We start from the raw sequence: 16,972 nt of genomic DNA on the forward strand, positions 1-16,972 counted from the left end.
GGAAAACATCATTTTGCTGAGGTGGTGAGCGTTTTAGAGGTAGCGCTGACAAATTCCACATTTTGAAAAAGAACTATCCCATGTCAGCATTTGAAAAACGTACTAATTTGCATTTTAAAGGAACTTTTTCAGGACTTCGGGGTGGTAAACTGAAGAACATTGTGCTACGCGTTATTATTGTTAGCTTTTACGTTCCCCTGTCCACCTTTGCCCGATTCTTTGCTCCTTCCGTTTATTGCCAACTGCTCCCCGAGGTGATATGCCCAGACGTCATTTACATGGATATTGAGGTCGAGGGGTTATAGATTTACAGCTGCACAGACCTGCTATGTCTTGGGCAGGAATTTGTTAGGCATAGTCGAAGCCTTTGGATTATCTGAGCTCAGCCTTTTAGTTAAATAGGAACATGCCCTGATTTTAACAATCGCAGTTTCCTGTAGTCGGGGGAAGGTGTGGCCGATGGCATTTAAACCGAAACCTGAGCCAAGGCTTCACCAGCAGGAAGCCGAAAGTGCGGGTGGTACCGCCAGCCTTTCCTCCGTCATTAAAAAGCCCAAGGACCTGCCGCCGTGGATGGCCGAGGCTATTTTATCACCCACAGGACCGATAAGGGTGCATGAGGGTTAGAGTTCTGTAACGTCAGACTTCAGCTGTTATTGCTATTAAGGTCATTGTAGCATGACAGCAGAAAATAGCACGGGAGATGCCAGAGAACTGAGGATGCCCCTTTGTGTCCAGTTTGGGACAGAAGCAGTGGCAAGCCCACGCTTCCCTGCTCACGGATGAATTGCTCCCTGATCCCTTCATGATGCCGAGGGAAACTGCCGATTGATGGCAGGCTTGGTAATGACGGCTGGGGGTTCAATCCCTCCCACTCTCCTGAAGAAATGTATTTTTCCCTTAACATCCAGTCTGAACCATTCGAGTTGTAAATCGTGACATTTTATTACATTGTCTAGCACTATTGAAACTTATTTGTTTTATTATCAACATTGTAAGCACCCATGGCACAGCTGTAGTCAGCCATTAGGTCACCCCTCGCTTTGGAATGGATGTGCACGGTGGGACTGATCTCCCCTGCCTCCCACCACAGCCGCGGATTATTTCCATTTACCAAGCTTGCTTTCTAGCCCGGGACTTTGCTTCCTCGTAGTCAGTTTTTACAAAACCAAAGTTCTGCCTCCTGCTTTTAGACAGAGTTTTGGTGGTGGTGGCGGGGAAGCAGTAACAAAACATGCACATGGGCCCCACTTAAACCAGAAAAGTGGCACGGATTTCTACAATGGAATCATGGCCTCTGGTGCCTTACTCACAGAAGATGCCAAGGCCTGTCCAACATTTAACTGACTCAGCTGTGCAAGAAGACAACTTTTTTTTTTTGGGCCTCATTCAGTCCCGAGTGCTGAAGCTTTCCATTGTGCCACGTTTTCTGAGCTGCCCACTTGAGTGTTTCCCAGTGCAGTGCGGCTTTGAGTCTTCTTGGGAGCCCGAGTACCACCATAAAGTCAATACTTACAGTCAGGTAAAGGTAGAAATGTTCCACGGCTCGTCATTTTCAAATGAAAGTAAACCATAAAATAAATGCTGCCTTTCCCCTGAAAGCAACCAAAAAGATATAATTTGAAATAAATCAAAGCTCCATATTACTTTGTTAATACACCACAAGACTGACAAAATCGCTGTGAGCTAAAAGCACCAGTCAACTGTCCCACTTCTGAGGCTCCGAGTCTTTTCTCTTGCTCCAGTGCCGTACGCAATCATGCTCAGAGCTTCGCAGGGCCTCGCGGGTCCAGCGAGATGGCTTCTCTCTCGTCTGCGCAGCGTTGGCGTGTTGTAAATCAGCTGCACGCTGACGGGGAAAACAGGGAATGCGGAAAATCCGCTCTGACCCTGTATGTTGGTGGAGCTTCTGAGATAACTCAGAGGTAACTGAAACCAGCACAGACAGCTTAACATCACGTAAAACACTGGCCTACTTTAGCGAGCATCACTGCTGGGTGACTCATTTAAGTAGCCGTAGCGCTCTTACAATTTACCTTCATTAACTGAAGTAGTTAATGCTTGCAGCTTTGGCCACAAAGCGTATATGTAAGCCTTGAAGTCCCAAGGGTTTGATGGCATAAGAAACCATGTCTTGTGGCATTTAGTTGATCAAGCACTACTTCTTTTGGTCACACACAGGTTTGATTTCCCCTTGCATCAGCTACAACAGACCTTGTACATTTTTTGTACTGGTGTCTGACTGTTCAATTTGCAAGGGTCATCCCCTTCACCCCACCCTGAGAGCCTGCACTGCTCTCCCAGGTCCCTAGTTCATAGGATCCTTTTCTTTTTTTTGTAGACCCATATCCGAGAAACCGGGAGCTTGCAATTCTTCTCATTTGTGTCTGTGCGTAACAGGTGTCATTTTCAGTGTAGTACAGACAAATCCCAAAATAGCTCAGGCTCTTCAGACGCTGCGAAGAGAAAAAATAGTGGTTACTTCAGCTTTGGTTGTAGTGAAAAACCCAATGCTTGCAGCCAGCTCTGAAGTCCGGAATTAAAATGGCAGATGTAGCTCTGTAGTAGCGATCTCTCTCTTGATTCGGTGTTGTTCAAATGGACTGCTGCTCTCTTGCTCGCTCTTTTGTGTATGCAGACTGACGCATGAACTCTCTCACACAGCGCTGGCTTTGCATTAGCTTCTCTTTGATTCTCAGATGCTGTATCTGCCACTGATCCTCCTACACATTTTCCGGTTTTGAGGCTCCAAGACGGGAGAGCACTGCTTCCCCTGCCTGGTGCTGAAGTTGACTGAAGGCACCGGAGTTAATGCAGGGGGCAGAGGCAAGGGGAGAGTGTCCCTCTGCAGAATTTGTCTTGCCTGGTGATGCCTGCTGTGCTGAAGGACAGAGCTGGTCGCGGACTTTGTCTTTGACAGAGATTATTGTATTCTGGCGACTCCCGGAATGCAGTTATTGGGTCCCCTGCCTACACTGAGCATTTTGAATCTGTGTGTGTGATAACACTTATTAATACTGTTCAGATTAAGAAGAGCCTATGGCTTTCTAGCACTTTCAGTACCTTATCTTACACCGTGCCTCTGCCCAGTGGCTGAACCACATTCAGATCAATGTCTTGCGGCCAGCATAGCAGGATCTCGTGGGTCCAGCAGCAGCCTCACGCTTTTATGCCCAGAAGACCTGTGTTCGTTCCCAGGAGCGGTTCCTTTTACGTTGCCTTGTGCTTCAGGGTAACTGCCTGCTGAGTATTTGCAAGACGTAGGCCTAAAATATTTTATTTTAGGAAGTCAAGTAGTGGTTCCTGTCACCGAAACAGTTAATCAAAAAGCACCAACTCTCTACTGGAACGTGTGTGTGCGCGCGTGTGTGTTTTTGTTTTTTAGAGCCAAGAAGATTTGCTTTGGTTTTTTTAAAGCAGAAACCACCACAAAGTTGGCTGTGGTTTCAGCTACGCTTGTTCGAGATTTGTATTGCTGACTACCAATCCTAAAAGAGTTAACCTAGTAAGTATGACTCAGAAGCAGAGAAGGAGATGCGAGGCTGAGAGCCTTGGAGGAAGCACAGAAACAGAGGTGAAGAACATAATAATTACCAAAAAAAGGTGCAGAGTCCAGGAGCGACGTTCCCCTCGGTTTGCCTGGCCCTGGCACCTCTGGCACGGGCTCCCTGGAAAGCTGCAGTTCCGCTCTTATAACACAGGGAGCAGGCTGGAGAATTTAGAGCTGCGTCACAGAGCTCAGCGAGAGAGTGAGAGAGCAAGCTCCGTCGATAGGTCTACCAGCAACAGCCCTGCTGCAGCAAGAGGGGAGAGAGGCAGCAAGAGAGGCAGAGAGGGCTCCAGAAAGAGAAGTAACACCAACACCAGGGACTGGGCTCCTGCCACCATCCAGTGTCATTTAAAGATCGTATTTGGGCTCGGTTGGCGTAGGAGGCTTCGCCCATTGACGATGCTGGAGACCCGGCGCGCTTAATCCCGCGGGGAGGGAGAGTGGGCAGACACCGAAAGGGTTAACGGAAAGGAAATTTCTGGAACCTTCTATTCTGCGGCGCTACACAGCGAGCGGAGGGCTGAGGACTGCGCAGATGGTGCACGGGCAGAGCTCTTCGGTCCGGTTCGGCTTTCCCACGTACGTACCCTTTGATCAGGATGGGGCTTGAGCTGCATCTACGTATTTTAATTATTTGCAGGGCGTCCCTTTCCCCCAGCGTCCCTAAGTTCGGATCCCAGAGTGCCTTTATTATTATTTTGGCTGGGTATGATTGCTCTGTTCTGCGTCAGAGCTGTTTTCTCAATGGAACGATGGCACAGGTTGTACTAATGTCACTCTTGCCGGCATTGCTGTACTGCAGAGGAGGGTAGTAGTCGTGGGGGAGAGATGACAACTTTGCAAAGACTGCTGTTTTCATGTTTTGTTTGGGCTTTTTATTCCCCCCCCCGTCTCTCTAAAGGCTGGCATGTTGGCGAGGGTTTGGTGGAGGGGTTAACAGGCGCTCTGCATTTCAGAGCTTGGAGGTTTGTCACTGCGTAGTTCGGAAAGTGGTAAACGGTGACGCAGTGATCATTGCAGGGCATGTCGTCCAGTTTTTAAAAGCACTGGGGACAGGTAGACGGTGCCTTCCAGACGCTTCCACCCCAGCTGAAAGGGGTTAAGGATGAGTCGAGACGGGAAGCTAGCATTTAGGGATTAAATGTCATCATTTTGGCGTTGGAAAGTTGTTTACCTTGCTCTCTCCGTGTCTCCATGTTGGCAGCCTTCCAGCTCACATGTGATAGTCTTCCCTGTACTGCTGCATCATTAACTAAGTGGCAGAGCTGGCTCCCCATTGGCCGGGGAGGGCTCTCAGCCCAAAGGCGCCGTCCGATTGGCGGAGGAGGTGATGGCAGGTGAAAAGCCCTCCCGGATTGGTCGAGGACTGGGTGTCAAATCTCAACGTTGATTTCACTTGCTTCAAAGTGCCGGCAGCTCCCTGCCCGCTCTCTGCCTGCTCCCTGCCCGCCGCGGCTCCCGGGGCTGCCGGGTGCCCCTCGGGCAGGGGCAGCGGGCAGGAAAGAAGCCGGTAACTCCTCGGTGCGGCGGGCGCCGGACCCTGCGCCCACGGGTGCCCCGCGCGGGTGCCGGGGAGGTTTCATTTCGCCGTGCAGTTGTGACGATGACGTGTCAGAGCTGCAAACCACGGGGAAGGGGAAAGTACTGGGGTTTGGGGCTTTTCTCCTCGCTTGCTTGCATTCTTCCTTCTCCCTTATAAGTTGGTTAAGTGTTAGCAGGACTGTAAACTGCTTGGGGCAGGGATCGCACCTGGAAATTATGTCGTGGGAATAATTAAAGAAGTGAAAAAGACTCTTGCCCAAGCTCAGCTTTCGTTTGCGTAAGTGTGAGTTTGCCACAGGCTCAGTAACATCAGGGAGAGCTGAAGGCAGCCCGAAGTGACGGGTCTGTAAAGGTTTGCAAAAGAAATAACAGCGTTAGAAAGCAGGGATCGCAGGAGGATTGGGAAGGACTGGGTAAGGATGAATGGGAGATGGAGGGCAGAGAGCAGCTCCAGAGAGAGGATGAGGAAATGACGGGGAGAACGTTTTTCTCTCTTAACCATTTACTATACTATTTTTTCACCTCTCTTCTTAAAGCGACCAGCAATGAAGATGGCAACTCTGCCTGGAAGTGCTGAGGACACAACCAGCTTTGGGCTTGGTCCTTCTGGCCGAGGAAGTCTCCTGATTATGCAGTGGAGTGGTAACTTTGCTTTCTCATACGGCAGGGAACATTATTCCATAGCCTTTCATCATATCGAGGCTTAAACAAGTTTAAGGCTACGGTAGCATAAGCATTTAATCTGTATTACTCACTCGCTGACATCTCAAGCGTCAGGTCCGGTTGTTTAGCAACAACCGCTGGGTTCAGAACCGGCTCAAACATACTGCGTCCGCCGTCTCCATTACTTCAGCAGCAGCCTGTCCTCTGAACGGCAGTCTGAGAGAGGGAGAGAGAGAGAAGGGCTGTATTTACACACATACACCCACCCCCTGACCGAATTTACCGGTCGTTCGGTTACAAAGGCCGTACGCGCTGCGGTTTTATCCCCGACTCTGTTCCTTTGCGCAGTACCGTAGAGCGGAGGATGCCATTTCCAACGGCAGTGCGGTGGTAGGAACAGGGAGGGAAGAAGAAAACGGACAGTAGGTGCCACTCCCCACTTTTTTTCCTCTTTCCCATCTCCACCTTTCTTGCCTCCCCTCCTTTTCTGCCAGATTCCATAGGGAATTTCAGACTCTTACTGCAGTCGTCACAACCCCTCCTGACTCACTGAGCCTTCGCTGGCTGTAGCTGGCTCCCTTGGAGCATCCTTGCCTCCTGCAGCGCCAGTTCCGCAGAGCAGGGGAACAACAGGAATAGCAGCAACAACGGTGGTCCCTGCAGCAAGACGGACAGGCATAAATACACACACATATAGGAACAGTACGAGGCAGCCGCGGAGGTAATTCCGTACAGCCAGGAGCTGGACTAAGAAATGCTCAGTTGCATGGAAGACGGGTGGGTTGAGTCTGGCTTACTGAGTGCTGTCTGAACAGACAACCCTTTGCATTTTTCCCCATCACGGTTGTGGGGCGGAGGACCCCATTAATTTGCGAAGCTAGTGCTTCTTAATGGCATTTCTCAGTCCTTTGGAAGGAGGTGCAACTGGCAGCCGGTATACTTGCTCAGGCATATGCGTACTTTTTGAGTATCTGTGTTCAGTGTAGGGATGCATTTGCTTTTATTCCTTTTGCTACCATCTTTTTGCCACAGTGACAGTTTAATTGTGACTAAATGCCAGGGTAAGGGCGGGTGAGGAGACAGAGATAACAGAGAAGTTATTTCAATGTTAAACTTCGGCTGTAAATCTCATTACTCAGGAATTGAGGTTACTGTCAGCAGGTAAATCTGTGGGACTGGCAAGAAACAAGGCTAAGAAGGGGACACGGCATATTTCTGTAGGACGGTAGCGGTTTTGCGCATAGGGACGGTATTGCTACTGTATGTTAGCTGTACATGGCTAACTGTTCCATAATGGTTTTCTGCGTATTGCCGCAAAAGGACTTGGGAAAGCTGTGATTTCTCCCTCCCTCTGACACTTGTGTGTGTGACATTGTGTAAGCTGATTCATTTTTCTGTATTTTCGTTTCCTTCCTTTGTAAAGTGGGCTTTATTATGTCTCTCAGCCTTAGTGCGGCATTATGACGCAGTGTTCGTTAATGCGTTGGGTCTGTTGGCAAAATACATGCAATTTTCTTGGGGGTTTTTACTGTTCAAGGACCGCAAAATTTGGTAAAGAAAGTTAAGGATTGCAAATGCTTGCGACATAAATTTAAAAGCATTACCGTCTTATTCTTCTTTGATATCGAAGGAAGGCTCTCTGACTGACGAGACAGCCATGATCTCTTTCTGCACTTGTTTTGCCGACGGTCATGTTACATCTGTGACGCAGTCCGATTTTGCTGTTGGTTCCTGTCTGTGCTTTACGGAGTTGAGCTGATGAGGGCACAAGCTTGAATACGGTTAGAAAGATGAATTTAATATTGATGTTAAAGTTCGCAACCATACCTGAAGTGGCAGGGATATCGGCATCCACCTATTTCATCACCCACAAATGGTGAAGGGATTGGAATGAACACAACAGCACCCCTAGCCATTTTGTTGCTCGCAGAGTAGACTCTAAGCCTGCAGCGCTGCTGCTGCTGCTGCTGCTGTTAATTTCCATGTCATACAAATACAGCGTTGGGCTCTGTGTCAGGAGCTTTACTGATGCTGTGAGAAGCTTAAAGTCTACAAGCAAATGTTTTTCTTTTCTTATTTGGGAAAATTCATTAAAATGTCTAAATGCCAAATATTCTACCCTCACTCCTCTCACAAATCACTTCCAGACCCATCCAGAAAATTCACTGCTGCCGTGTATTTTTTCTACAGCTTGTTCACGGTGTTTTCTTACAGTTTAATATGGGTGTGGCTGGGACGGAAGGGTAAGATTTAAGTCGGTTAAGTGTCTGTATCACTGGTGCTAATGGACAGAGATGTAGGCAAGAGATGAGTTGCCCATATCCTCTATATATCTCTATATAGATATAGAGAGTCCCAAGCCTAGGTTGTGAAGATGGCCTTATTATGGAACAAGAAGGGAGTAGTCTATTCTGTTCTCACCCACCCAAAAGCTTTGGTGCAAAGGCGGCAGTAGAAATGGCCAACACGGGAACCTCACAAAATGGTTTCAACAGCATTCAGAGATGCCAGTGCCGTTTATACTGGCACGGCTCCGAGAGAGGTACCGTGAGCTGCCTGCTGCAAGGTCATTCCCCTGACTCATTGTCAGCAACCAGTTGGTTCAGGAACTCCCAATCCACATTTCTTACAACTGTGGCAGTGCTCGAGTCCTGAGCCTGGAGGTGAGGCTTGAAAATTAACGCTACTGCACTAGTGGGCCACTGAGTCCAAAAGCGTAGACTCAAAAAATCCTGCATCTCTAAAGCATTTTAAAATCCCTATCTATAATTTGTTTCTCGAGCTAACTACAAGAACTTTGCACTAGTTCCCTCATCCCCTTTTCCCCCAAGACTTCCTCTGGACTGCTGGGAATCAGGAGTGGCACGTATTTAAGGACTAGGCATCAACTTACACTGCGTTCCAGGAAAAAAAAGAAAAAAGCAGCTGCATATATTTGCATTTCTGTTCCTGTAGTCATTATCAGGTGGACTCCGCAGGCTGCTCTGAGTGCACCAGCGTCTGTGAAGCTAGCGTTGTCTCTCATGAGCTTTCGGTTTCAGGTACCTCAGTTCAGTAGCTGTCTTGTCCCCTCCCAGGTTTCCACATTTTCCTCCGGTGTTCCTATTTGTCCATGTCACCAGTATTTTCAGTTGACTCAGGGCAACATCAACCATGGATATTTTAGGGCTGGCTCTAGTCTTCTCAGCTTCATAGGCAGCAGTGGAGTGATTAATACCTCAAGGATCTTGAGCAAAATAACTAACTTTGCCCCCATCTTTGCAATAATGAAGTTCAATTTAGGGGCACATTATCTGGCTCCTTTTGAACACGGAGGAACACGGGGACCAGTGCAGGCCAAGCACAGATGCGAGTGGACCCTTCCTGCTCCCAGTTTTGCTAGCCCACCTCCCCAGGCCTCCAGCCCTGGGCAGCCTCCTGCCCTGACCACGCTTGAAGTCAGCCTTAGCCTTCGGTACCATTATTCTCTAGTTTTCAAAGGGAAAGAACCTGGCTGCTAATCCTGATGCCAGTGACGACTCTTCGCCTACAGGGAGGCATATGTGATAGCTTGTCTGCTAAAAACTGAGCCAACACAGTGTGATTCAGACCTTAAGCTTTCCAAGGAAGAGAGCTATTTCTGAGTTAGGCACATCTCTTCAGCTCCCCACACAAACACTCTTTATCCAGTGCAAATGGTGCATAGTAGGTGTCCAACAGCAGCCACTGCTTTTGTATTTGGATATACAGCTCAAATGCTTCTTAAACATTGACGATGGCCCTCAAACATACAGTAAAATTTCATTGATAGACAGAAGGATGGAAATCCTAGGAACAGGTAAAAACCAAACAGCTCGTGCTCAGGGGACTCATCCAGGAGTTTGGTCAATGCTTTTCTCCAGCTTTTTTGGCAGGCCCTTCTACTGCGGACAGTGTTAAGGTATGGCAGGGCACTGAAGGCATGCTTTCAAATGCCAGGTTTAAGGGCAGGTTATACTTCAGTGAACATCTGGCAGTATTTGTTTCCGTATGCTCTTCACTGGCACAAGATATTCTTTTGTCTCTTGAATGATACAAAGAAAAATATGACTTCCCTTGACATTACCTAAACTAGCTGGAACGGTAGCGTTGGGGGAACACCACGTTCCTGAACTGACTATACAAATCGCAACAATAACCTCCCCGTGACTGCCTTCAAGACCTGCAATCAATACTTTATATTCTAAGGTGATGCTTAGGTACAGAAGTTAGGAACAGAAAATTACTTTTCTGGTTTCAGCTACTTTGGTGGATAATTTTTTTTTAGTGTAGTTAGTTTTGTAACGTGCTGTTCAGTCAAGCTGTGTATGGCTAAATTTGACGAGTTTTCAGTGCTGCACCTTCCTACTGCTCTTCCATGACCCGGGTCACGTAAGTGCGATGCTTTTCTTCCTCTGTCTAAGTTTTCCCGGTTTCACCTCATCGTTCCTTGTGAAATCGGAAATCCTCAATAAGATTCAGTGGTTCAGTAGTTCCTGTGCCCTCCAAAGAGGCTGTGGTTTTGCCTAGGAACTCTCGTGAAAGCAAAGGTGGAAGAAAACTGTGTGACTCCAGGCAAGTCAAAGCGATTTCAGATGAGCAGGCGGGAAGCAGATTAGACACTGTAGCCCTAATATCTAGCACTCTTAGAATGATCACCGTGCTGAAACCGCTTCCTTCAGTTCAGAATAGCTTTGGGGCAAGCAATAGCATTATAAGTATTGTATTTTACTTAGCAGTCTGAAACAAAGTTCTGGATTTAAAAAAAAAAACAGGTCCTGTGAATAAATCCTAATTATTTTAGTGATGTTGTGCTGTTATGAGCTATCTCCAAGTTTCTCCAAAAGAACTGTAATCTGCAAATTAAAGGTCTCTTGCACTTTTTTTAGCCTACTTTGTTAGACCCAAGCACCACAGAAAATGTGGATCAGTATGGCAGAACCATAAAATGAAGGCTGGTACGGCCGATCACATCACCCAGCGTGCCTGGGTCAATGCTAGCACCGAATTATCGTGCCCCGAAACGAGGTTCGCTGCATCCAAACCACCAACGCCTGTTTGCCAGTGCTGACTGCCAGACCGTGGCTCAGCATTGTTTAGGAGAATCCTGGTTGGCACCAAACCCAGGCTGGGAACGAGCTCTATCAAAACTCACCCAAAGCAGCAAGAGTTAACCACACACTAGTGTGCCTTCAGTGAGGCCACCGTGCAAAGAGAAGAGGCCAAGATGCACCCTCGGACCTCATCACAAGCCAAACTGCAGCCGTGGCTGACGCTGCCGCTCACCTGGCCTGCCCTAACTTATCTGGGAAAGAGCTGCTTCTCCCTGCCTTAAATGAGCAAACAAAAATCTCACCTTCCCAACACCTTGGACCATTTTAAAAAATGGATTAGCATGATAGGCAGCTTGTTGACAGTTTGGTTAGACAAATGCTAGTGAGCGCTCTGACAGATTACCCTTAATAGAAGTTGAAATTAGTGACTCAGATGTCAAGCAGGCCTGACTGTCCCATTGCTCAAGCAGAGCTAAATGGGACAAAAGGCTCTACAGGCTTTTACCCGCAGCGTGCCACAGTCCGGTGTTCGGACTGCCTCTGGGTTTTGGGGGTGGAGGGGCAGACAGCACAAGGTCTGCAGACCCAGAGTACCTGGCTTTTAACTTTACTATTTATACTGCAATTGTAAGGCTACAGTAGTAGAACTAATGGAATAGACCATGCTCACTCAGGAATGGGATCTGGAGTTTTTATTCTGGTCCTAATCAAGGAAAAAAATCTCCATTATGCTTAAACTCCTAAGGGAAATACGTGTTTTTGCTGCCCATAATAGCAGTAGCATCTCTAGAGCCATCTTCCAGTCGCAGTCATCAACTCCACTAAGCAATGCAGCATCTACGCTACCTTTACTCAGCCTAGGTCAGTGCTCCTGCTGACACAGAAAGCTTTACACCCCAACGACCAGCTCAGGCTGCAAGTTAGGGCACATTTGTCCATACCTGACCTACGCAACACCACACAGTAACAGAACTGCACAACAAACAGATGCAGTTACACGCTCCCCCGGGCTGAGGAAGCTTTTCTGAAACCTTAGAAGTTCACTCATTTCAATTCCCCTTACAGGTCACCACTTGCGCTGTCACACCCCTCTGTCCTGCACCTGGCCCTGGTCTGACTCATTCCTTTACTGTGGGGATGAGGCATCAAGCTCACATTTTCTGCACGTAAAATGGGAACATTTTCTCCAGGGGAGACCAGAGTCTGGCGAACCACGAGTTTCACTCCGTGATTTGAAAATGGAGGAAAAAATTTATGATGCACATGGGGTTATGCAGAGATCTGTTTTGCTTACTGTGGAAGCCCCAGAAGTGCCTTAATTTATAACCTGGAGGTTGTGAGAAATCACATCCGTGACACCCAGGCTTGCCTTGTTCCTGCAGACTGGATTAAAGGTCTTGGGCTAGGGAGGAAGCTCCCTTTCATGGGGGAGGCAGGGACTTCTTCCCTTTTTGCCTTTGTCTCCTGCAGAAGGTATAAAGCAGTGTGAAGTCCGTGAAAGGCTTTTGAGATGTTCCTCTGAAAGAAGCTACCCAACAGTACTGCTACTAAAACATGTCTGAAAGAGGAGGAAAAAAACCAGAATGATAATATTGTACTTTTTCTGCTATTATTTATTGAAAACTCCAGAACACTTTGCCAAAGCCAACTATAGCTGATAGTATTTGCTTGTCTCCACACATGTGTGTGTCCATATGTACACATTCAACACACACCCAGCAAATGCTTGAGACAAGCACTGGTTTATTTTCCTGCGTGTGCGCATATTAATAGTTGAGTGCTGTGTATCACAGCATCTTGAACTGCTCTCTTTTTCCTCCTCCCCTCTGCATGCTGCCTGCCCAAGCACGCTGTTAGGTTTGGAAAGAACAGCATACACTGTCACAGATGTATCCTTCATAAAAGGTGTACCTGCAGTTTGGCAAAAAGGGCTGACACCTTCTGGCTGCCTGGAGGGAAGGGGAGCTTGTTAAGGCCACAGGACAATTTTCAGGTAGCCTGGAGTAATCTTAATTATGCTGAAGTGAAACCTGGTTTTATCAAACTAAATAATGAATGAGCCATTGGTCTTCAACTGCTGCACGGTATTTCTGGAAAGGTTAGTTTGCTTTGGAGAGGGGAGGGGAAGGTGCGCATAGGTGTTCAGACCCAGTTCAGACTCTGGAAGTCTCGTACCTCTGCAGAAGCTCTCATTTTCAGCAGCGCAAACATAAGTGACATTGCCACCAACTCTTTTTGAAAACCCTAATAAAGATTTCTTTTTACTGTTAAGGCAAATACTTGCTACTAAGACAAGAAAAAACCAAAGCAACCCTCACTTTGAGCCTGTTTCTGAAAGATGCTGCTGTGCTACTTTATCTGTGCTGCAGCTGACCTCCAGTCAGCAGTAACTCACGGTCCAGCTTTTCAGCGGTAAATCTTCACGCTGATAATACAGGGTGCCTCATAAATAACTGTGCCAGCAAGACAGGCACTGGGGAGGGAACCTGCTTTCCACTTGTCTTTCACCCTGTTGCCCCAGTTAATGGATTTAGAAACTACAGCAAATATCCAGACACAGTAATCTAGTACAGCTCTTTCCCCTTCCTCCACTCCCCTTTCTTGGAAGGACATGCTCTTTTCTCTGAGCTTTTCCTCTGCTGCCTGTGGGTGTGCATTAGGACGTAGGCACTGAAACAGATTCTTGGATCTGCTTACAAAACTAATGCAAAGAGTTGCCAAAAAACCCAGGGCATCGATAAACGAAACTCCCCACTCCACTTCTGCCACACTTTATTCCATTTTACATCAGCTTCTGCATCAGCCCAGGTTAGACACAGTGGGCAGGGTTTGACAGTTCCGGAATTATGCATGTGTGTAGTCATTCACATGCTTCCAGACACCCCACCTATTCCCGCTGTACTGAGCCATGTACACTGCAGGTTAACTACCACGGCTGTGCCGCACTACAGCACTGCTCAGACCTATTCCATTTCCAATAACCGTCAGCCACTCATTTTCACACTCTCCTACTTCCTTGACAACTTTCGTTGAACCATTTACAGTTAGATTTGCAAATGTTCCCTTTTTAGGTTTCGTTCTGACCCACACTCAAAGTAGTTCCCATGCAATTTATTTTCATTGTCCCTACAGAATTTAAAACTTGTCTCACAAAAATCTGCAACTCCTTGCTTATGAAAAGCATGCTATTTACAGGCTGTGTGACACAGCCGACGAAGGAAGTTCCATCACGATAGTCACATTTCCTTGCCCTGTCACAAAAAGCACTTCATCTGTCCTCCCTGATGATGCCGACATCAGTACGTGATGGCAAGTCAGAACACTCTCTACCTCGGACAGAAGGAGCTTTATAGCCTGGTTCTATCTGCAAAGGCATGAAAAAAGCGTTCCTGTACAACACAAACTCTCCCCCCATCAGCAGCATGCTCTGCACTACCAAGAAGTCAGACCTTTTTCACTACTTGCTGGTAAGAGCTTCAGTATATTCCACCTGGCTATGAAAGGAAATCGCAGTCACTGCCGGAGTGGTGGGTTTCTTCATCACATTATTTCATTTCTCCTACATCAGCCTCAACTATTCACAAGATGCCAAAAAAAAAAGTGTCAATAAAATAACTGTCCCAAAGTTCACTGTCTTACTTGCTAATAAAATTAAATAAATGAATTTTTCTCTAGGTACGGTGGAGCTGAAGGATTTTCTCTCTCAGCCTGCAGCCATGCAAGAGATGTCTTCCTCTGGAAGCTGGTTTCACATGGTGGCTTAGATTTTCCCACTTTGCATCTAGCACCATTTGAAATCAGTGTTCTAGGAGCAAGAATTACAGCGTGGGAGGAGATCAAGCAGCTGCTAACTTCACCGACGGCCTCTACTCCTTAAACCAGCACTTTTTCCAATGGTTATTTTTGTGCCAGCCATCCACTTTGTAACATCATCTGATTTCTAGACACTTATACAAGCACTGTATACACCCTCTCAAGCTAGGGCCACAACACGAACAGCTTCCTTCAAATGTATTTCTACTTAATAAACAATGGCTATTAAGTTAAAGTTGTCCAGAGTAAAGTGATCCGAGAGTTGCATGAGAACCACCACAGTCCTTCTTGCATCTTGACAGGCAGAGTACGTTTCCTTTATTCTCCAGTCACCAGGACCCTAACATTTAATTTACTAACCTAGAGCAAACTATTTCCACTCTGCGCTTGGGGACTCCATCGCCAGAGAATTATCATCCCGTAGCTCCCAGAGACTTGCCCTGCAAACACAAAAATTCCCTCTAACTATTTGATCTCAACAGCTAAACACAAAAGTGCCTTCAGCAATCATGATGATGTCACACTGGTGCACACAGGATCCACTCCTTTTTCTAGAATTATTTAAGTTTATTGCTGGTAACTTCTAGTAATGTTGCAGATGACTTCTATACCCTTGCATCCAAACCACTAAAGTGAAGCTAACTATTTTTGCTTGACCTCACTGTTGTCAAACATGACTATACACAGAAAAGACGATCACTGTGTGGATGAAGCATTTGATCAGACCACTGAATAGTCGTCTTTAAAGAATGCATAGCTGTCATCTACAAGAGGATTCTTCTCTGAGCCAGGAAAATGTCTCTTACACAGGCTGACCGATTTCTCTTGGTGTTCAGAGTCTCAGTTTTTGTCTAGCACCATTTGAAATCGGTTATGATGTAGGGGGAAAAGCAACAGTAATGGAAAACTTCATTCCCCCGCCCCCCAAAGTCCTTATAAATAAACACCATCAAAAGCACGATCTTGCTTCACAAACACGTACGGTATGCTCTTCTGTTCTCTGACCTGAAGTTACACCTACAGGCCGAACATCCTGCACAAAAGGAGGACAGTCAGCATCACGTTCAACTAGGAGGGATGCTTACAGAGAAAGCGAAGCATCTGTTCAAACACCTAACTAAGGTTCTGCAAGTCAAGCAAGCCAGGGCCCATGTGTTCGAGAGCACAGCCACCTAACCTTCTGACCAGTGATATTCCATGTGCTATTTGTTTGCCTTAACCTGTTATTTACTCAGATATTTTTTTTTTTTTCTTTTAAATAAAATTGTGTGCTACTTGGTATTGGGCTCTGTCTCAGGTAGACAGATTACATGTTTCCCTGCTGGACAGTATCAAATTGCTGCAAGTCTCTTCATTTCAGTCCCCAGCTCCATTTTCACCACCCCGTATGAACCATGCTCAAAAGTGAGCATTTACACTGATTTTACCCTACCAACCGCTGACACGTCACACTACTCAACGTACCATTAAGCCAGGTAATACTGTACTTATCTTTTGTTACTCCCACTGTGAGAACACAGCTTGTTTTACCAGTAGATGGCAACAACGCGTTTATTACATCCAGCCTTTTTCTTAGCACAAAGTTCGTGTGTTCATGACTCTTAATTATCAGTTCCAGATTCTAAAACGAAATAATTCACGTGGGACCGAGTTTTAGAAAAATGGTACAGAATTTGTGACAGTTAGGACGAATTAATTTGTAGCGTTTAAGTCAAACAGCCTAGTAGCTGCCTATCCCATCAATGCTCACTGCAATGCCAAAACCTCACAGATTGTAAAGCTGTGTAGTCTACATACTGTCATCGTTTGCAGTCCAGACCAACTGATTTTTAGTATCACAGCCGCAAATGAAAAAAAACATGGCATATTAGTTATTTTTCTATTCCACCCTCTGAAAGGCTTCATTCTATAAGGCAGCTGACTCCACACATTTCTTCGCAAAGAAAATTAAGTACATTTTCAGTGTGAACCTCATACAATTAAAAATAATCACATTCTACTTAACATTTTACTTAAAAATGCCTAAGCTATATTCCCTAAGGATTACATCTGTCGCACTGGACCAAAGCGCCAGAACACTCTGGGCTTTGCTCCTGACTCGGTGTCACATCAGAACAGCCACATGATAATCTGCCTCTTCTCCATCAAGTTTTTACCACGTTTTTCAGGAGTGAACACTGCAAGGTTTTGGAGGTTCTGGGAAATTCTCTGCACTTCCAAAAGAAAACCAAAAGGCTATGAGACTGCTCAGCGAATTAAAACACATTCTCTACACTACCATTAAGTCATTCCGCGCACAAACCGCAAACTTCGATCTCAACAGTTACCACCTAATGCAAGTTTGGTACGTGAA

At 46.5% G+C, this 16,972-nt stretch overlaps 1 protein-coding gene across 1 annotated transcript; it reads left to right on the forward strand.

The window, feature by feature from the left end:
• The first annotated feature begins 459 nt into the window (after positions 1 to 459).
• Positions 460 to 14,453, forward strand: LOC148055260 (uncharacterized). The gene is made up of 6 exons (XM_087762378.1): positions 460 to 511; positions 1,458 to 1,522; positions 3,986 to 4,129; positions 5,629 to 5,734; positions 11,872 to 12,033; positions 14,016 to 14,453. Exons 1-6 carry the CDS (start codon positions 460 to 462, stop codon positions 14,111 to 14,113), a joined length of 627 nt encoding a protein of 208 aa, XP_087618504.1. The 3' UTR covers positions 14,114 to 14,453.
• The last annotated feature ends 2,519 nt before the right edge of the window (positions 14,454 to 16,972 follow it).

The sequence above is a fragment of the Nipponia nippon genome, unplaced genomic scaffold (genome assembly GCF_047370975.1).
Source record: "Nipponia nippon isolate SJK-2023a ecotype South Korea unplaced genomic scaffold, ASM4737097v1 scaffold_25, whole genome shotgun sequence".
Classification (NCBI taxonomy): domain Eukaryota; kingdom Metazoa; phylum Chordata; class Aves; order Pelecaniformes; family Threskiornithidae; genus Nipponia; species Nipponia nippon.